The following is a 22,480-nucleotide window of genomic DNA, read 5'->3' on the forward strand; positions in this document are numbered from 1 at the left end:
ATGATGGTAATTATTATTTTATCAGAAATCAGATGAGGATTTATTGCAGGTAAGTTTCCACTTAAAATGAATTTGCTTTGGTTTTTGATCAAATATATGAAGAAAAATGAAAATGAGGCAAAATGCTGCAACACATAAGAACTTAAATATTGAAAATAAAAAAAAATAATAATAAAAATGCAAAGATGATTTTAAAAGGTATATTATATCTTAACATAGATATGTAAAATATAGATGTTATGGAATCAGCTGCAGGAGGTGCAGAAATATTAATATAAGAGGATGTGAAAACTCCAGAGGAGCATCAGACTGTCATGTCAGTTTAACACATTTTTAAATCTCGTATTTGCAGAGTCGAACTTCGCACCTGCAGCTGCACAAATAATCTTCACTGTACAACTTTTATATTAAAAACAAAAGCTGAAACGTCACAAAGTGAAACACCTGCAGCAGCTGCTCAGCTCACTTTATTACATTAAATATAATCAGACTGGACAAAACTTTACAGACGCTCTTTTTAATTTACGTTTGCTTTTAAATAAAGTTTAAAAAGAGCAGAGAGGCACCCTGAGGGAATGAATATGTTGTTACCTTTAAGCAGAAATTTAAGAATAAGCACGAGGACAAACAGGAGTGCAGATGGACTCTGAAAGAGAAGCGTGGACAGTGTTTCCTCTTCATGTTTGACATCACACCTCACAGCTGACCCGAGGCATCACGGGAAACTAAATGTATTTATTTCCAGCTGCTGATGTTCAGTTAGAACATCGTGTCTGAGGCAGCAACACGAACAACAAGTGAAACTACAGCAAATATCAGTGAATAAAAATAAATAAAATTACACCTGATGGAAACGTTTCGTTTGTCTTCAGTTTTCAGAGACATGATGAACACATGAGGTTTTTATCTCTGCAGCATATATTCAGATTTATTTATTTATTTATTTATTTACAGATATTATCCTGCTGAAGTTTGTTTACAGTTTGTGACGTTTGTTGAACGAGATAAAAAACTTCTGTTTGCTTTTCAAAATAAAAGCTGAAATTATGTTGACTGTCCGAAACGTTGTGTTTTATATGTGTGTGTGTGTGTTTATATGTGACAGTAAATGAGATGTGAAATTAACCTGTGTTTGTGTTTTGCGTGTATTATGGTCTGTACACTGTGTGTGTGTGTGTGTGTGTGTGTGTGAGATTGAATAATGCATTGGAGATTAGGTGAAAACAAAAACGACCCAAAACTCCGCATCATCATCATCATCATCGTCACAACATGGCGGTTACTAGCCTAATTTATTTTGGAAGTTAAATGTAATAATAAAAATAATAAAAACAATATTAATACAGTTTGATTTCCTTCTTCAGATGAAAACATGAAATTCACCATAAACACACTGATTCTCTTCTTCTTCTTCTTCTTCTTCTTCTTCTTCTTCTTCTTGTCATTTAGATTCTTTTTGTTTTTCCGCAGCTGCAAACAGGAAGTCAATATCTCATTCAAAACTGCAGCCGTGCGCGTGCGCTCCATCTGTTATCATTAAGCAATAAGTGATGACGTTTAGCCGCTGATTAAACAACAGATTTGAGGTGTGAAGGCCCGGATGTGTGTGTGTGTTTGTCCTGTTGCTGCAGCTGCAGCTCGGGGACGTCTGCGGGCCTTCATGGGGCCAACACGCACACATGCGCGTCCACGCTGCAGAACACACCGAGCTCCTGATCAGATTCATAATAAATATGAATATGTGAATGTTGTCTCTTCCTGTCAGAAAGCCGTCACTCCTTCATCACCAGGAGACAAACACACTCCTCTGGGTTGTTCTGTTTAATCTGCATGGCCACTTTAAGGTCACAGCGATGTCCCCTGACCTCTGACCTCCTCCACTGGCTGCTTCTAATATCGGTGATGCAGGGTTTGACGCGCGTCCCTGAGGATGGCAGCATCAGCTAAATGGTTAACGCTCAGTATTGGCTTCAGATTAAAAGCTTATTGTGCAGGAGCCACACTCACAGTCACTCTGCATGAGCGCTGAGGATAAAGACATGGACAGTATTTATGGACATAATGGAGGCTCCTGATGCTCCGCTGTAAGTCCCTGTGAGCAGACACATGGCTGAGATGTAAATGTTTTGGCTGCCATGATGATGATGATGATGGAGATGATGATGGTGAGCTGAGATTTGGAGCTCATTGTGCACAAATTCATCAGTTAAAAATAATTTATTTTTCATCATAACTCCTGATGATATTTTAGATCATAAGTGTGTGTGTGCATGTGTTGACAGAGCGGGGTCCGGGGCCCGGGGCCCGGGGCCCGGGGCCGTGAACGCCCCGCCGGGTGTCGGTGTGTACAGTCGGGCGCTCCGCAGCTCCAGTGTCAGCCTCCCTTCTCGGGTTTTCCAGCCACAGAAGGTGAACTTTCACCCCGACCTCCAAAAGGACCTTTTATTTTCGCTCTGTAGCCGTTGACCATTTTACCTCCAGCTACTCGCCATCCAAACACGCATCCCTCCGTGCTGGCTGCGCGCGGAGCGGATCGATAGGGCAGCATCTGCTCCGGGAAGCCGGCGGTCCCACACCGCGCACCGCTCCGCTGTTTCCAAACGCCAGAACTGCTCATCTCTGAAAATTAAACTGACAGACAGATATGATTAGTATGCGCTCTGCCTCCCTGCCTCTGACCGACTGTCTGTGCGTCTCTCTCTGAGGCCGGCGCGCGCGCAAACACGCACGCACAGGCCTGAGCATACAGACTACATGTATATTTATGCTCCTCACATGCACGCACAGGCGCCAGTAAACAGACACTCAAATCTGCACAGGTGCACGTGCACGCTCTCACACACACAACATGGTGATCACATGTTAGACGCAGATTCAGACGTGCATATTGCACAGTAAATTTACACAAAGTGACACTAAGTGGATTCTCTTACACGTGCACGCACACACGAGCACGCGCTGCCATCAGCCTGGGCCTGCAGCGTGTCTGCAGCAGCAGGTCGAGGGTCTTTAGGAATAAAAAGGGTCGCATTGATCTTGTTGAGGGACTTTCAGACTCAAGTGTTGGCGGTGTGAGTGAATGGAGGCGCGTGCTGAGTGCTGATTAAGAGCTGAGAGAAACACGAGCGTCACTTGACAGCATTTATTCCTGAAAGGTGGCGCGAGACGAGCCAGAGAGAAATCATGTAAAATCCTTCAGGAATGTTTGGCGCTAAAAATAAAGGAATCCAGGATGAGGCCTGGTGGAGAGCGCGCGCACAGCAGAGTGCACGTGGGTAGGGTGTTTTTTTTCCTGGAGTCAAATTTACATAGTTAGCCCTGTGAGGCAAATTGTGATTTGTGATATTGGGCTTTATAAATAAAATTGATTGAATTGATTGATATTCACCTTTATTTCCTTTAAAAATCATCTCAGTCCTGCTGTGATGTTAGAAATTAAACTGTGTGCGTGTGTGTGTTATATCCCGTCCCATCTCCACCTCACACACACACACACACACACACACACCTCGCAGCATCACTTGTCCCAGGAAACAGAACAAACACACAATAGCTGCAGTTTGTGAAAATCCATTGATGAGCTCCAACACGAGCCGAGAGCAGGGTGTGCGCGCACAAATCATAAGTCGTGCATGCAATCAGCTGAAGAAGGTTTAACCTGTGGGGTTATGAGAAAGGAGCATCTCCACCTCCACACCTCCCCCGCCCCGTCACCCCTCCCCCCCCCCCTCCCTCCCCCCCGGAGAGAAAGGGTTAATTGGAGTAGGAATTTCATCGCACATCTGTCAGATTTTAAGGCCGTGACGCACTGAAAGCAGAGAGTCAATGTGAGCAAGGGGGAGGAGGAGGAGGAGGAGGAGGAGAAGGAGAAAGAGTTGGTGGTGAGATCGATGAAGTGGCAGGCAGAGGGAGGAGGAGGAGGAAAATCTCACGAGATAATGAAAGAAAAAGAGGAGAGCTGCTAGTGGAGAAAAAAACGAGGCTAGACCCGGAGATTTTTTGGAGTGGAAAACAAAGACCGAGAAACGGGACCGAGCAGAGCGGGAGAGAGCTCGGTGTGCAGCCGCAGATGGTTTTTGCTCTCTGCTTTTGGTGAATGTAGCACCCCGGGGCGCAGCGGAGCAATTGTGTGAATCTGCAGGGCTGCTCGGCGACACAGTCGGAGACATGCACAGGACGGACAACAGCCGCGGACGCGCTCTGAGAAGTGGATCATAAAGGTAGGGTTGTGGAGCTGTGTGAAGCCGCACGTCGCTGTTTGTGTGTCTGGATCGTCGCCTCGCTTCGTAGTTAGTTAACGCATCGTTCACATTCATTACATGTGCTGTGAATATGCAAACGCACCTAATACGCACTAATGTTGTGCGCCTCGCACGCGCGCTACTTGTGTGTCGCTAACTTTGCATAAAGAGGGAAAATGGCATGTTTGAGGATTTTAGATTTGAAGTGATTCAAACAGTAATGTCGGTGTTTTCTTGGTGCGTTCGCGGGATGTGTGAGGAGAGATGACCCAAAGGCTTCTCTCTGTTGTTGTTTGGGATGCACGAGTGTAAATGAGTCTTTAATGCTGAACACTGAAACGTTATTTCCTCTCTGCACCGATGAAAGTTGAATGTGAGCCTGTCTTGTCTCACGCAGGCACAAAGCGAGGCTTCTGCCGAGGAACACAGCTGAGCACCAAAGACACCAGAGAGCTGCTGATGCACAAGAGAGAATAAAATCTCAGTAAAAGCTCCTGATGCTTCTGCAAACTGCTTCTCTGGGAGTTTGAGGGAGTTTGAAGACAGTACTTAACGTTATCAGATAATTAATTAGACACCCCATAAGCCCGGAAATCAATTAATTCACAAATCAATAAATCCATAGTCTGGTGTAACAAGAGAGCTGCAGACTGTTGGCCCCGCTGCTCAACAACAATAACAAGAGACGAGCAACAACACACAGGGGCCGCAAACACACGCTTATTTGCTGAAAGTGAAGATGGATGGGAGTCTCGGGGAGATGTCCCTCCACAGCCACGCTGATCTGGCTCACAGTCAGGACGGCAGGGCCATGCTGCACACGCGGGACCTTTCAGCTGCTTTCCCCAGGCCCTCCCTCGGGGGCCCCTCCATGTCTCTGGAGCCCGAGCCCCGTCCGCCGGGCTTCGACCACTCCATGTCAGCACTGGGATACAGCGGCGACTCCCCGTCCAGCACCGGCAGCACCTACACCACCCTGACCCCCCTGCAGCCCTTTGACGACAAGTTCCACCACCACCACCATCACCACCCCTGCCTCCCCGTCAGCAACGTCATCGGCAGCTTCACCCTCATGCGTGAGGACCGAGGCCTCAGCACCAACTTCTACAACCCCTACGGCAAGGACCTGGCCATGTCCCAGAGCCTGTCGCCCCCCTCCTCGGGGTCAGGCCTGGCCTCCTCCATGCACGGCTACGGCAGCTTGGGCAACAGCCCCAATGGCAACGCTGGTCAGATGCTCCACGCCGGCTACGATGTCCATGGGGGGAGCCTCTTCTGCCGGACGTCGGACTTTGGGCGCGAGATGTCGCCACCGGGCCTGGGAGGAGGCGATGTGTCGGTGGGGCATCAGCTGAACAAAATGGAGGCTCACCAGCACGCCCCGGGCCACCACCCTCACATCTACAGCCAGCACTACCAGCCCCACCACCACCCGAGCCAGCAGGCCTCCAAAATGGGCGAGCACCTGCACTCCTCATCGTCCGCCTCGTCCTCGCCCGGCGAGGGCATGCTGCCGGGCGCGCAGGGCAGCGGAGGCGGCGGGGAGGAGATCAACACCAGGGACGTGGCCCAGAGGATCATCACCGAGCTGAAGAGGTACAGCATCCCCCAGGCCATCTTCGCCGAGAGGGTTCTGTGTAGGTCACAGGGCACGCTGTCTGACCTCCTGAGGAACCCCAAGCCCTGGGGCAAGCTCAAGTCCGGCCGTGAGACCTTTAAGAGGATGTCCCGCTGGCTGCAGGAGCCCGAGTTTCAAAGAATGGCCTCGCTCCGGCTGGAGGGTAAGATCTGGCTTTGCTCTCTCTCTGCCTCACACACACACACACACACACACACACGTATGTACACACTGTGCTCATACGGAAACCACAACAACAAACACACACTCTCTCTCTCTCCCCCGGTTTTCCCCAAACACCTTCCTTCTCCATGTCTTCCAAAAAAAATCTCCTCTCCAGCAATCAGTATGCAGCTCAGGCTGAGACATGAGGAAAAGCAAAAGCATCATCCTGATGTTTCTCTTCTTCACAGCGCTGTGGATGTAGCACTGCTTCATCTATTGTCTCAGCAGCCTGATAACAACAACTTAGCAGCACATTGAGACAGTTTGAGCAGAGAGGGGCCATATGTGCCATTCCTTTGTTTACTTTGCTCCCAAACAGCTCCTATTGATCTGTACAGTAGCTACAATAAAAAAGCCACAGACATTTGCCCTCCTCTTAAACCAAGCATGAAGATCAGCGCGAGCAGCGCTTGGCAATTTAATCGCTTTTGAGCCCACAAAATAATTTGTGCAGATATGCCATTCTGGAGCGATTGATTAATTCTAGCAGTGATTTATATCTGCTCGGCGTGCGGCTGAAGTTGAGTTGGCAAGGTAGCTGATGCAAATTAGACTTGAGCTTTTGCCAGACGTCTTTTATCAACGTCGTCACTGAGGCAATTACTGCGAGGCTAAATACAAACGCTGTCCTGCTCGGAGGCTCGCAGCATCCTGAGAGTCCTCATATGTGGAAAACAAGAGGTTGTTGCAGGACTGGAGGCTGCTGTAATCTGTAGTGCTGCATCCATTAGTCAGTGGGCAGAAAATTAATTGCATCTATTCTGATAATCGATTTATAAAAGTCAGTTATCGAGCAAATTCAAGCAAATTTCTATCATTTTATATTCAGAACATTTTTTGGTTTTGTTAATCAGACAAAATCAATTTAAAGAAAACATTTAATTTCTAGTTTCCATATTTTCTGACATTTTATAAACTTAAACGACGACTTGGAAAATTACTACACAAATTAATCAAATGGTTGAATCAGTATTTATCAAGGTATCACAGGCTAGAGATTTTTTTGAAAGGCACATTGTAATCTGCTGCTTGACATTTAATATTCTTTGGGGATGTGGATTGAAGACACGACAGCACGCTGTACAGTGCCGTGTTACAGTGTTGTCCCTCCACAGGGACCGAGGGCCCATCTGATACACGCAGCACAGAAAGAGATCCAAGTGAACACAGTAATATGAGACGAGCATACACGAGTGTGTGTGTGTGTGTGTGTGTGAGTGTGTGTGTTTCACTGCGGGGGTCTGTGAGGAGTACGTGTGTGTGAGCCTTCCCAGTTGATCACTGCTTTTCGCTCTCTGTCAGCAGCTCGACTGATTAAGCCCAACAACACAATGGAGTTCATAGGTAATGATTGTGCACTCTTGCAATCCCTTCACAATTATTGATCTTTGATTGTTTGGCTCTGAGAGCACATGTGTACATCCTCCATTCAGCAAAACGTTGCAGCAATCACAGCCAAACCCTCTTATCTAAAGATGACTTATCTGCGGGTTTGTTCTGTAATTTGACAGAGATGTTGTTTGATGAATCTAATCCTGAAAGCTTTGTATGGAGAACGCCTCCTGCTGTCACACACAGACCTGATCATCTCCCTCCTTTGTTCTCTGGAGCAGATTCCTCATCATCAATCTCTTTATTTGTTTCTTCATCTTTACAAACATTATTTTAATGAGTCATTGTCCGAGAAGCCGATCAATCAGGCTCATAAAAAATTAAAGTCCCTACACAGAGCAGTGTGCTAATGTTTGACAAAGCTGCTCTTGCTGCTCCCACACACTCTGAAATTGCATATTTAGTTCTTGGCAAAGCCACAATTTGGACAGCTCGGCACTTTTCTACATAACCTACTTTCCGAAGGGGGTTGTTGTTTTTCCCCCCCTGGCCAACCCCCTTTTGTTTAATTACAAGCCTCTATTGATTTCCATGGGAAAGAGCAGCACGCCTTGCCCACACACACCTCGGCCGCATCCGTGAATCGAGACTGGAATTAGAATGTGCGGTGCCCTGTGCTCCTCAGTCTGAAGATAGCTCAAGTGCTCTCTGCTTCACGCCTCAAGTTTTAAGATGATCCTCCTTAATGCAGCACTCGCTTAAATACATAGAAGGCCCTTCAGTGTCAGCCAGCAGCACCCAGTTATTTCCATAACTGTGTCTCTGATATATGGAGGGCTGCAGAGCTCGCTCAGTCTGGATGCTCGGTAATTATGGGATGTAGCTGCTGCCATTTTGTCTTTTCAAATAATTGTCTTTCTGCAGAGACATTTTGCTAAAACACGGAGGAGGTGATCCCTCAGATTTATCCGCAGTATCTTGTTTTCGTGTGTGTGTGTGTGCGTGTGTATGCTCTATGGATTACTGCACTGTATATGAGATGCATCTCTAGCCCAACCTCAGGCTGTGGAGGAGGCAATCAGGATTTAGTCGGAGAAGGAGGCAGGATAAAGACCACACAGCCGTGCTCCGACACTTAAAGTCAAGGAGTGGGGGATCAGAGCCTATAACTTTAAAGATGATGGCCGAAGCCCTTGACTAAAGGTCTAAATGAATAAGAAAGGTCAATGCGGTTTACGTGTCGGCTCCAGTGCCTGCACCACCCCCACAGTAATGAAAGCCACAAAGCCTCGTCCACCTCTCGCTGCGTACAGTTCACATTCTACCAGCGAGGCTCAAAGGTCACAGCCGATTCCATTTGCATATCAGGAATCGTAAACAGGCCTCGGCGAAGCAGCACCTACAAACAGGGTTGGGTTTTTTTTTGTTGTTGTGTTTTTTTTATCTGGCTCTTGCAGCTCCCCCCACTCTGGCGCTGAAGGGGTTAACCAGCCTCTGTGGGTCGAGGAGTCTGAGCTGCACAGATTTAATCAATAATTTCTATCAGCCCCTGGCCCAAGAAATCAGCAGGGGGTGGGCTGGGGGCTGCAGGGTGGGGGTGTTGGGGGGGTGTTCTGGCTGGGAGGGGGGGTGTAGGTTGAGACGCCGGGGGGTAGGGAAAGGGCTTTCGATCACGTTTCAGCAACACGAGACAGGGGCATACATCATGATTAGGGGCTGTTCCCACGATCATAAGAAGCCTATAGGGGAATATTTATGTCTCCAGGAGTAGCCCCAGCGCCGGGGATTTATAGCATGGTAATTGTGAGCCTTTTACACATGATTACAGCATAAGGAAGCATTTACTTAATGGTCGGCGTTATGATCGTCAGTAAGGCAGAGAGCCGAAGATGGGATGGAGGCAAGGAGGAGGAGGAGAGCGGCAGGACACCCCGACTCCTCCAACAAGCCATAAATCCACGCTACAAGCAAGCCAGCCAGCACTATCATGTCATTCCTTTCGTACATGAGCTGAGAGTGCACCACTGTATACACCTTGTATAGCTGCAGCCCACCTCCCAGCCCCCAGCCCACAAATATTGATGGTGAGGATGGTGTAACGCCCGTGAAAAATGTAGCTTTCAGAAGAAAAAAAAATTATTTCACTTGTAGTGATATTGACATGCGGCTGACATCTTGGCCTGTTCAGATTTTAATGAGACGTGGTTCGATAACTCTCAGAAATGCAAACGAGCTCTGGATGCCTAAAAGCTAACAGGCACCTGTAATCTCCAGTTGACAAGGGTGCATCCCCGAGTCCAAACATTTCCTTCAGATAATGATTCAGGGGAGGACGCACACGGGGAAATCACGGCCAGATTTATTCATGTCCAGTCCAGTGCTTAAGTTTCAGAAACTCAGCTGGATGTCAGGGCAATCAAAGTCCAGCGGTGCCGCACACACACACACACACACACACACACACACACACACACACACGGCTCCCCGCCCGCCTCTGGTGCTGCTGTTGTTGATGGCACTCGTGTGGAAAAGACGGCAGTAAGGTCACACTTATTTCTCAAGCGCTCTGCTAATGAGAGAAATTTGCTGCTGTGAGTTTGAGGAGTGAAGAGCGGGTCATACAGTAAACATCAGCCCTGGCTGTGTGAGATGGTTCTCAATGGGAACATGTAAGCCAATCAATCCAACGTGTCAGCGCCGCTCTCAGAGCAAAAGGCACCGTCTCTGCTTCATATGTTTGCAGCATGTGTGATGGGATTGTGTCTCTGAGAGTGGTAAGGTTTGAAATATTGGATTTCAAGGTTATTGCTGGCTGATATCTCCATCTAATCAAGTCATCGTGCTCAATAATAGAGGACCATAAAGCTCATTTACAGCTGAAGAAATCTGCCAGTGCAGTGAGATTATTTAAAGACGTTTCCACCTGAGAGCAGCTTCTGTCTTTTTGCCACTTAAATTTTATTTGGTCCTTTTTTTGTAAGAAAACAGAACATGATCATTCTCTGTTTTTATAACAGTCAGGGCTGTAAACAGGAGGCACTTAATACTTACATGTAATTTACCTTAATTATCGAAGCAGACAATTAAAGGGAGGCGAACCAGCAAACATGTTCCTTATTCCAAGAAGTGTGTTGTCCATTTTGTCCACGTTGCAATGTAGAAATCATTTCTCAGTTTAGCAGGAAACAGGGCTGCAGTGGTCTGAGATTTCTCTTATTTTCTTAACCTTAAAGGAATGAAGACAGAGGGCTAATTTTTAGTTGAACAAACTTTTATTACTGTTTATTTCAAATTACTAAAATTTGAAACCAATATTTAAATAAAAGTTTGTGTAGGAAGTAAGATGAAGTTCAGACTAACCGCTGAAACCCAACATGAAACCATTTTTTAAGATAGTAGTTTGTGTAAGAAGTCTCCCTTTTGAAAATAACTAAACATTTACATTGGTTCAGTATCAGTATATAAGCAAATATACACGGTATGATAAGCGTCAATTTTAAAATCACAGTGTACCTTAAAACCAGTATATGGCTACAGCCATGGTGGGAAAGTCATTCAGGTCTTTCCATCTCATGAATCTGTTGATGATCATAAGCCAGTTATCTTCTGGAGGCAGGTCGACTCGTAGTCATTTACCAGTGATTGCTACTGTAAATATATTCAATCAGTATCTGTCATTTCCTGTTAGTCCTTCAGGCAGGTCGCTCAAATAAAGTGACGCACATGTCAGAACCCAAGAGTCTGCTGCATAATTCCTCAGGTATCTCTGCAGGTCCAGGAAACATGATGTGACTCACCTCATCATCTCCACACTGTCTCCAACGTTTATGGGAAAGCTGCTGGATTTGAGGATTTTTCCATTTCTTGAACAGGTTAACATTATGTCTCTGTTTTGGGAGATTTCTTCACTTATTGCAGGCGTGTCCACAGTGCGGCTCGGGGGCCAATCGTGACTTTAAGCAGCCCACGACTTGTCTTTCAAAATATTAATCATGTGACCCACTGCACAATGTTGGTTAGTCAAAAAGTTCATTTTGCATTTTTTCCGTTCACCTCACGATGGCAAAGCTATCACAGTTTGTAGCACCAAGTAAGAACCATACAGGCAGAACTAAGGGACTGTTCTCTACTTATCAGAGTAGAGGGGTGGCTGGGATATAACACTCTGTGAAACTACAAATATTTTATAGTGACGGACAGAAAATCCATGACCCTCCCTCCACCACAAATTAGTTATTAGATTTTTAAAAAACTTACCCTTTGATGTTTGAAAGTTAAAAGTTGAAGATGAACTGAATCACTGTTTTAAGATCAGTGACGGATTTCTGACGGAAGCGTTTGTCTCACATGATGTGTCTAAGGACCGTCGGAGATTTAAAAATCCAACGATAATTTCTGATTTTACAGTTTCTAGCTGTGATAAATGTCATTTTGGAGATTTTTAGAGAAAACCTGCCAAAATTACATCGTTAAAACTTGGAGGGAAAATTTTCTTTAAAAATCAGATTTAGATTTGTCTGCCCCGCCCCTAAACCAAAATAAAAACACAAGTCCCTCCCCAGTGCTTAAAAATGATTTGACATGCCTCCCTCTTTTTGCACCACCCCTCCCCCCTCATAAATAACTAACAGTCCCTCATAGTTTTTCATAAATAGACGATAGTCTACATAACAGCTCACAGTTCCTGCTCAGCAGCAGACATGGCCACGCAAAGAAGCGTAAAGTCGACAGCGAGGGCCGGCGCTTAAATTCTTTCACAGCTGCGTTTGTGTCATTTGTGTGTGATTTGTGTTTTTAATAATCCATACGATGTGAGAAGCAGCAGGCCCCCAGGTATTTTTACATCATCTAATCTGGCCCCCATTCATCACAGGACAGGCTGTGGACACCCCTGACTTATTGTGAGCACAAGAATGATTTCACATAAAGATGTTTTAAAATCATGTCAAATATCATGGAGATCATCAGTTCTGATTTAACTCTAAATAATAAAAAGACAGTTTAAAGACATTGCAGCACAGTCGGTAAGAAAAACACTGTTGTTTACAGCTTCCAGGCCTCCAGGCCAGTGTTCAATAAGAGCCCAGCATCGGCACCAATGCACCGTTCCTCCCTTAGTGTGTGTGTGTGTGTGCGTGCGTGTGTGTGTCCTGTTGTGTTGTCTGCACATACACCAATGCTTACACTTAGAAACGCGTTTGATACCATCAGCAAAACAGTCGCTCAGCCACACAGTGCTGATTGAAACCTCTTAAAAGTGTGCATTTAGGTAATTGCACGACTCCCCCAAATATGTTTTAGTCCACTTAAGGCTTCTAAACACCGCGGGCAATGCAGACTCTGCTTGTTTCACTCACCCCTGACGTAACCCGCCTTTAATAGAAAATAAATTAGTTCCCCCTAAAGTGATTATTGCTCACTCACTGCCGCCACATGTAAATGACTTTTATGAGAAACTAATGATGTTGAAGTGTCCACTAAGGGAAAGGGAAGAGAGGTAGTGGAGGGAGATGGACAGAGGGGGGGAGGAGGGGGGAGTTGGCTCGGTACACAAAGGCAGAGGTTGGTGTTGTGTTTCCTGTAAATACAGAATTACAGCGTGTTGGAGGTGAAAGGTTTGGCGATGGATATGCAGAGAGGATCATGCAGCCTGAATTTAAAATGCTTGTCTGATTCTCAAAATGGATCTGAGCTCAGCCCACACACAGCAGGCTATTTCTCCTCTCACTCAACAAAACTGGCTTTTCTATTCTTTTCTTTTTTTTTCCAGGATTTTTTTTTTAAATTTCAGACTTTTCGTGAGGAAATATTGATTATATAATTGGGCAGGCTGCCGCAGCTACAGTGGTGTTTAACCTGGACCCTGAGTTTTTATTTAGTGGTTGGTGTAAGCAAGTCTGGCATTAAAAAAACAAATTACCACAAGACTTCATCACCCCCATCACCCATTAAAAAGTTTGAACACGGAGAACTTTGACACTGAGCTAATTTTCCCTCTGTGGTGTGAAACAGATATGGAAATACAGCATGTGAGGCGAGGCAGAGTCTGACTTAAATATGGAAACTTTATCCATCAGTTTATTGTAAATGCAGCTGAAACAAAGTTAGTGTTTCAGTAATCTGTGATGTTTCTGTTGTGAGTTTATAAATGTAAAACAGCCAGACACCACACGTTCTATAATCGATTTAATAAGCTGCAGAAGTGACAAAAGAAAAAGGTGTTATTGGTTCTTTTGCAAACTGTGTGTTTGATTTTTTTTGGGGGGGGGGGAGACATGGCCTCTGTCAGTGCATGACAACACCACATTTTATCTTTAGGCCAGATGCAAGTAAAAATGCACACAGTGTTTTCCAGAGGAGCGTAATGAAAGCCATGAAGAGCTCCGGCCTGGATGTAGTTATCTGTTTTATCCCAGCAGCTCTCTGGCAACACGACGTGATAGGTTGAACATCTTGATTCCTGCACAATGAAACAAGTTGCTGATTCATCTCTTTTAACTAATCAAAGTTGCTTAGCTAATCTGTTTTCTTTCAACAAATCCACTTTCCCTCAGCTAAATCCATTTGTCCTAGTTAGCCAGCTAGTCTGTTAGCTAACCTGCTTCCCCTTTCCTTTTTTAATTTATCTTTTATCCATCTGCCTGCAGCCTGCAAGCGGAAGGAGCAGGAGCAGAGCAAGCTGGAGCGCAACCAGGGCCCGAAGCGCACCAGGCTGGTGTTCACAGACCTGCAGCGGCGTACGCTCATGGCCATCTTCAGGGAGAACCACCGCCCGACCAAAGAGCTGCAGGTCACCATCTCCCAGCAGCTGGGCCTGGAGCTCTCCACTGTCAGCAACTTCTTCATGAACGCCCGCCGACGCAACGTCAACAAGTGGGCAGACGAGGGCCGTCCCTCCTCCACGGGTTCCTCGGGCTCCAGCGTTTCCTCCTCCGCAGTGTCCTGCAGCACGGCGTGATGACGGACCGCCGAGGAGGCGCGGTGGGGAGGGCGCTGAGGGAGCAAGGGGGCACATAGACTGGTCTAGGCAGAGATCAGCCGTAATAAATGTCCTCCTCGTTATCAGAAGGAGCGACGGAGCCAGCTATTATAGATGATTTTATGAAGATGAAGCATTTTCCCAAACCAAAGTCGATCGCTCCCTTGAAATAGAAGGGGGCGATACCCAGAGTGATATGAGTGCAGGACGGGAGGTCCTGCTTGTATAGTCAAGGGTGCAAAGATGATTTGACTCAAAGAAGAGTCACACCCTTACATAGACACACCATCTCATCGCATTATTTTGATTATCTAGATTAGAGATAATGAGGGTATTACAAATCAGGAGGAAGCATATTTTGGTGTACCTTCAAATCTATACTCATCTCTCCAAACGTGAAGAATCAAGAGGTGCCGTTTGCTCACACGTGGAGAGCGCCATCGTGTAACTTCTTAATCAAAAGTGTTCACCATCATCCAAAGATGTTAATCCTCCCCCGACGTTCTTATGGTCCTGTTTTTCCTCGTGAATCAAGGCGAAAGAGGAAGAAAAGGCTTTTTTTTAACTTCTCTTTTTTTTCCTGAAGAACCTAATTCTCCTTTCTTAGCATGTGTTTCCATGGTGATGGTTCCCAGGACTGGATGGCATTGTTCCAAGTTCGGAGCCTGGAATTATCAGGAGGGCTGTGTAGCGTCCGTGACTCCCAGCTGTCAATCATTCACCATCAACAGGAGCCTTTCCTGTATTTTATGAAGACGGTCCCGCCTTGAATGAATCAGAGTTTTCGGGGGGGCCGCAGTGCATCTCGCCGTACGCCAGGACAGAATCAATAAACACAAGTCGGACGCAGAAACAGACTTGTTGGTGCAACGTCTAGCTTTAAGACTCTCACCGAGCTTTCGAGTGAAAGCTCTTCAGCCATTTTTGACTCAAAATCAAGCCAAAAAAAGAAAAAATGAAGAACAACTTCTGAACACGAAGGCTCCGCGGGGGAGAGCTTCACCCGACACAATGTATAGTGACATTGTAGTATTTTTTTCCACTCATTTCCAAACAACTGTACACACCTCTGCTCCATTACGAAATCTTTTTTTTACAGATGTCTAGAAAATGGAGGAATGTGATTCTTTCAGCCCTTTTTGTACAGATTTCAAGCACATCGCTCTATTTATAGAAACACGATGGAGGTGCGGGGCGGTTTGTTTCAGCCCTGCTGACGTACAAGGTCATTTTTTTGGTCCACAAAGGAAAGGCTTTAACATGCCTCCTTATAGCCAATAGTTAAATCAAACCAAGAACGTTTCAAATGCAATTGCTGATCTGATCAATGTATTTATTACTGCATTTGTGTATTTATTGTTTTTCCCTTTTTCTTTCCTCTCTATTTATTTGGTTATTTATTTATGCTATCTATATACTGTAAGTATTTATTTAACGATGCTCTGTATGTCTGTGTGAACTGAGTACTTTTTCTGATGGGCACTTTTAGCTGTAGAATCCCATCGTAATACCAAAGATTAACATTGCCTCCCTGAATGTACGGCCTGACTCCCAAACCCTGGTCCCGACCCGACCCGACCCGACCCGTCCAGCCCGACCCACCCAGTGATGTTGCGTATCTCTCTCTCTCTCTCTAAGGCCTGGCCTTTGGTTTTGGTTTTTTCGTTTGGTTTTGTAGAATAATGGGGATTTCTTTACTCTTGCAAATGTCTCTGCGGTCAGCTCTTAACGCCAAGGCCAAAGCTTGTTTGAATGTTGTGATAATATTTATAATTAATACTATGAATAATAAGAACAATAATTATAATAATGATGATGACGATGATGTGGCATCCCATAGGTTCACAGGTTGCTTGTAAAGTTGTGTTCAGACCAATGCCATCTGGCGGAGTGTGTCAAGTGTCTGGGGACCCACTTAAAGCGTCGTCTGCAGGCCCTGTCGAGTGCGAGTCCTTCAGGGTCACATGCAAACATGCGCACTGTGTGTCTGCCTGGGGAAATGCATGGTTGTGACCCCCCCCCCCCATGTCCCTCACCTGCCCCCCTCCCCAGTGCAGTGCAGACACTCCTGTCTATGTCCGACTCAGTGTGATCTCACCGTCCTCCACATGCCAAGCCTTCTGACAGTTGTCTCAGTTCCATCAGGGTTCTTAGGGTTCGCTCCTGGACCTTCGGGGTTCTGCAGGTGTGCTCCCGGGGTCTTCTTGGGTTTCTTGGATTTTTGTTCCCTGGGTTCTAAAGGTCTTAAGGTTCGTTCCTGGCATTCTGGGTGTTTCTGGTTTGTTCTTCATCTTCTCTGGATCTCTGATTTGGTTTGAGGCCTCTTGCGATCGTAGACTTTGTCCCTGGACCTTTAAAAGTCTAAAGCCACTTTTCCACTGCACAAAAAACTCGTTAACACCCACGTACATCTGGCTGTTTAATGTTGTGGGAAAGGTTACGATCACGCTTCACTTCTGGGTCAAATGACAGTCACGGCTCCGGCTACGATTGGCATTTATAGAAATGAAGGCGCTAATTTTTTCCCCTTAACCAGGGAGATGCAGTGACGAGCCTTGTCTCCACCCAAGCAGCGCTCAAACATCGATCCAAATTCGTCTGAGATTGAAACAGAGACTGAATATGTTTGAAATACATGAAAAGAAGTAACCACCATAACATTTTCACTGGCCGCCATGCTGCTTTCTAATGTTTACTAACCTGTTTTCTGGCCTGTTTGTGACACTGAATGTGACACACCAAACACGCACAGAAAGGCGTACTCTAGTCTTGTACGCAGCTTTGGTCACCGGCAGTGAGAAAGGAGTCTATCACCTATTTTTAGCTGATTTTCCCATGTTTAAAAATGGAGCGTACATGCTCTGATTTTAGTGGAGAAGGGCTATAAAAAAGTTAGCTCCTCATTTTGTAAGAATCTTAGATTGTGTTGCTTCTGGCCCTCTGTTACCTCTTCTCCACCAAATTAACTCTGATTCTTGAACTGGTTATGTTCAGCTTTACTGGAATCTGGTGCTATCCAGCAAACCAGCCCTCGTTTCCACTGGTTTTGAGCAGAACCATTGTAATCAAAGATGCGTCATTGACGGAGGCTGTTGCACAATGGAAGTTAACAGCAGTAGCAAGATGGCGGATTGTACTGATTAGCTACAGACGTTTGTTCTGTCAGAAATTTGATTTTATCCAAAAAACCAAGCATGGACCAACGATTAATGATAAGAAGACGTAGAAGATGTGTTAGACTCCTTGCTCTTAGTACAACATGCAGAGAATGACACGCCCTGTCATATTTGTATTTGAGTAAAATCTGCTGTTTTTTGGATCCAGCTGGGAACAAATTTGTTGTTGGTTGAAATGCTCCGACTGGTTCAACATTAGGTGTGCGAACCGAAACTGAACCCGTTCCATGTTGGTAAAAAAGAGCGTCAGGGTTCACTCCTGATCATGTGGGGTTCTTGCAGTTTGGTCCAGGTTCTCTCAGGTTGTTTGGGTCCCTCAGCAGCTCGTACAGGGACAAGTGATTTGGTTTTCCAGCCTGCTGCGTTGTGAATGCCTAAATGAGGAGAGAATCTTTGCAGAACTGATTCTGACCCCGGCGTAAATGCTGCCAAAGAGTGGCGAGGCTAGCTTGGCCGTTTTCCACCCTCTCCCTCCATCTCTCCGTCTCTCTCTTTCTCTGTCTTTAACGTTGGAAGGGGGCGGATTGCCGGGGCCCCCTTCACAGCGTGCACTTGAAAGACGGGCGGTCATGAAAGAGGCCATCGACTTTTTCGCGGACTTCAAAGGGGAGGCTTTTTTCATCCCGTCTCCTCTCTGGGTATCTGGTCTGGGGTCCGCTCTTGGCCAGACCTGTGGGCTTTAGGGGGCATTCACAGGGGGCGGGGGGAGATCAGAGAGGAGGCTGAATCATCCAGAATGAGGATGGTGGTAGTGGTGTGTGTGTGTGTGTGTGTGTGTGTGTGTGTAGCAGAGGTGGGAGGGGGGTTGTTTGAGGAATAGGAGGTGTTGGAGTAGTGGGGCATGGAGCTGAATTAAACTTTAATGAGCAACAATTGTAAGCATGCTGAGAGCGAGGGGGGGGGGGGGGGCGGAGGTGGGGGTGTGCGGTTGAGTCTGCACAGGGGGGAAAAATAAAAAATAAAAGAGCTGGGAGGCTCCTCTGCCGACCCCTGCTCACTACTGTCATTGTATCAAAGCTGAGGTGACACCTTTCAGGTTTCTCTTTGTCTCTGTGACTCAGAGCCCAAAATGGAGACAGAGCTTTTTGTATTGAGCCACCTTCTGCTCCATGTCAAACAGGGAAGCTCTTCCCTTTCTGTACAGATGGGAGGCAGGGGGAGGGAGGGAGGGAGGGAGGAGTGACTCCAGTTGGCTGCTGCAGGTGATCAGCAGTGCCATTTTAGCCTGCGGCACCCCCTAGTGGCTCTTTTAGAAACTTGACCCTGAAACAAGTCTGGCAGCCGAGGCCGTCGCAGAGTGATTCTGAGGGGAGCGAGGATGATGATGATGATGAAATAGTGGAACTGAAAGCGATTATATACTTTCAGAATAAAAAAAGAGAAAAAGACCAAAAAAAAAAGTCATTTTTTGATAATGTTTAAACCAAAAAAACAACCAAAGATTGATGGGTAACTGCTGAATCGTTATGTATCTTGGGTAGTTTTAGCAGTTCCCTATCAGAGCTACCGTAGCACTCAGAGGATTCAAAAAGCACCAGTGGATTTTGATGTGCTGATTATTTATGTTGCATTGAAACAGTATTATGTTGAGCTGGAACTGAGAAACTGACATGAGGCAGTGTCTCCAGATGGAAGTCTTTTGACTCTGTGAACCCCAGTGTCCCCCGTCCGTCTGTCCCCGCCCTGTCCCCTGTGTGTACATGAAGACTTTACCCATCTACCTCAACTGTGTGAGATGTTGTGTGGCAAAGATATTCCTTAACCAAAGAATCTATCCTGTCAGGGTGTCTGTCTATCTATCTATCGATCTATCTATCTATCTTGTCTGTCCATCCGTCTCTTCTTCATGCCTTTTACTCCAAACCAAATGTGCTGGAATCAATCCGTACCAGGAGCCGAACGAGGCCTCCGTCCAGCCAAAGCTTAAGTCCAGTATGCTAGAGTGTCCCATCGATCCATGTCCTGTATATAAAGAAAATCATTCTCAAGACCAAAAAAGAAGGAGGTGACAATCCAGGCAAGGAGGATCTTGCTGTAATCAACGTTGCCTATTCCTTGTTTTCCGAAATCTAGAATCATGTGACTTGCTGTAACAGAAAAGCCCAAGAATCAAGCGCTCATCCAAAAATAAAAAAAGGTCGGAGGAGACAGAAGCTATTTTTCCACATTTGTAAGCCACCCCTCCCACCCCTGTTTTTTCCAAAATGTTTAGTGTAGTTGAAATACTGTTTGATCCCACTGTTGTAAGTAGGAATTAATGAAATCCATACAAAAAGCTTTAACCGGGGAAGAGCTGAGGGAAATATTATATTTGACTGAGTCTGAGTTTCCTCAGCTTGGACTCGACCCACCATGCTTTATCGTGCCATTCTTGTCCATGTGTTAGACTTACTAATGAATGTGGCTAACCAACCAAAGGCTTTAAAATAATAAAAAAAGATACACAACACTTTAAACGTCAATCATGGTGGGACATTTTGTATCAACAACTAAAGAAAATCCCTTTGAATACCTCATGTGAAAATTGTTTGTTGTGATGTTGCACTAAAAAAATAAAAATGACTCATTTGTAACCCAACACTGGATTTCTGTTGACTTCATTCAGACCCTGCTGGAGGTGTTAGCGCCGAGCGCTCTGGGTTTTTAAGAGCTGACACTCAACAGCATTTTTTTAAAAATGTTGTTATCCAATATTTTGCAGTCTCTAAAATCAGATTCATCCAACAAAGGTGCAAGAAATCAAACTCATAAACCCTGATGCTGCTTTTAAAGTCGACGCATTGCATGAGAAATATACAGAAAATATATATCTGCGTCTCTCAGCTCTGTAATGATTCTTAATGAAAACATTTAAACCCTCAGCAGCGTTTTATTTTCTGAACATCTAAATGCAAATATTCTGGATCTTGGGTTCAAAAATTTTGATGAATTTTCCCCAAATTCAGCCTCACAGATTTGGACTCTCTGGAACAGCTAACCCAGTAAACCCATGTTCACGCTCTCGACCTAAATTTTTTGGAACCAGCTTCACTCAAAACTTTTAGTTTAATACAGTAACATTAAAGTTTTTAGTGATCAAACAAAATCAAAGTGTCCCATGACCTGGATCATTTCCAGTTTAACATTTGTTGTTGTTGTTTAAGCATTTAATTCTACGTTATATGAACTTAACAACACTGACACACACTTTCTAACATTTCTTTCTATTCTGCTGGACAATACAAAACATACTGCAGCAGGATTAAGTGTCTCGAAAGCAAGAATTAGACAAAAAGATTCACCTCAGCACAACTTTATGTCAGACACTCTAATATCCACACAGACGGGACGTCACTAACTGTGGATACGACTGAACTCATGGAGCAAAATGTCTTTTACCACATTAACTGAAAGCCATTTGAACCACTGTGAAATACAGAAACATTAATCACTGTGTGATGGGTAACCTCAGTGATTTACAACACATTTAAATCACATTTAATCAGCTTATGGCCTGAAACACATTGTCTCATTGCATGCTGGGAAACTCCACCCTCTTAGCCCCAACACTACACAACATGTTAAGTGCACAATGATAGTGTTGTTTAATGGCCTTAAATTAATTAGACAAAATGGGGTCAGGGTTGCAGTAATCCTCACCCTTAGAAATTTGAGTCAAATTAACTCAAAACTCAAAAATTGTTGACTCAACATAAAATAATGTTTGTCAAGTTCACAGTGATGAGTTTTTGTGTCTAGTGAACATTAAGTTTTTATGTCATTTTGACAAAGTTAGTGTAATGGGTGGATCGGGGTCCATAGTGTAGCTGCCAAAGGTAAATGGTGGCATTGTACATTGCTACAAACTACGAATACGTTTGTACGCGTCATATCAGCGTTTCTAAAGTGTCGTAGCTCACGAGCTGACTTTGTCACCAGGAGGTGGAGGGGATGGTGCGACCTCAGCACGACACCTGCCGAGCTGCAGACCAATGTCAGCACTAACAAACAACAAAACTGTTTTGACTGAGTCATCGCTGTGTTTGCAGCAGCTTTATAGGCACGAAGAACACTTGTTTTTTACTGAGGCATCACTGTTTTCCTGTCAGGACTGCGCTCCCACAACTCGGTATTTTGACCAAAACGAGCTTTTCTGAACATTAACCAAAAAGTTTTTGTGCCTAAACCAAACCACGCTTTAACCACAGCCTCGCTTGAATCAAAAGTTTCAACATATCTGTGACATCATGACGTGCAAATTAAACGTATGTGTAGTTTGCTGAAATGTACAATGCCAACATTTATTATGGCAACTGGAGTGTTTCTGATGTTTTGTGGTTCTAAACCAGGTGTTGTTGATATTTTTCAGGCCGAGGACACTTTAGTCAAAAGAGACGGAGCAGGGGCCTCTGACTACACTGCACATGGAACTGGGTGGATGAGGTTGTCAGCTGTATCAGCCTCAGTCTGAAGTCTTGACCTGCACAGGTGTAGATCTCAGGGGGAACGCAGGGGGGACACGCCCCCCTCAATATTTAGAACACGTACATTTGTCCTCACGAAAAAACGTAACTTGGTGATCATTTTTATAATCAGATAATCTTTTAGTCCTTTAAAGCACCAGTATGTTGGATTTCAGTGGAATCTAATCTAATGGTTGTGTTCTGGTTCCCTCAGAATGAGCTGTTTATATCTACACAGGGAGCAGGTCCTCGTCTACAGACATCACCATGTTGCACCGCCATGTTTCTACAGTAGCCCAGAATGGTCAAACCAAACACTGAGTCTAGATATCCATCCAGTCAAATTGTTACGAGAATCACTTAGTATTGAAACCAATAATTGGTGTGTTCTGTGATGAGACTGAAACTATTGATCATTTATTTTTCCAGTGTTTGTTTTCTGAGGCCTTGTTGCTTGGTACCTGCCT

At 45.2% G+C, this 22,480-nt stretch overlaps 1 protein-coding gene across 1 annotated transcript; it reads left to right on the forward strand.

Annotated features, from left to right (window-relative positions):
* Positions 1-3,875: 3,875 nt before the first annotated feature.
* onecutl (one cut domain, family member, like) lies at positions 3,876-18,457 on the forward strand. Its single transcript, XM_033641486.2, has 3 exons — positions 3,876-4,220; positions 4,639-6,022; positions 14,064-18,457. The coding sequence occupies exons 2-3, from the start codon at positions 4,981-4,983 to the stop codon at positions 14,372-14,374; spliced, it is 1,353 nt and encodes a 450-aa protein (XP_033497377.1). The 5' UTR covers positions 3,876-4,220; positions 4,639-4,980; the 3' UTR covers positions 14,375-18,457.
* Positions 18,458-22,480: the final 4,023 nt, after the last annotated feature.

Source organism: Epinephelus lanceolatus, chromosome 10 (assembly GCF_041903045.1).
Source record: "Epinephelus lanceolatus isolate andai-2023 chromosome 10, ASM4190304v1, whole genome shotgun sequence".
NCBI lineage: Eukaryota > Metazoa > Chordata > Actinopteri > Perciformes > Serranidae > Epinephelus > Epinephelus lanceolatus.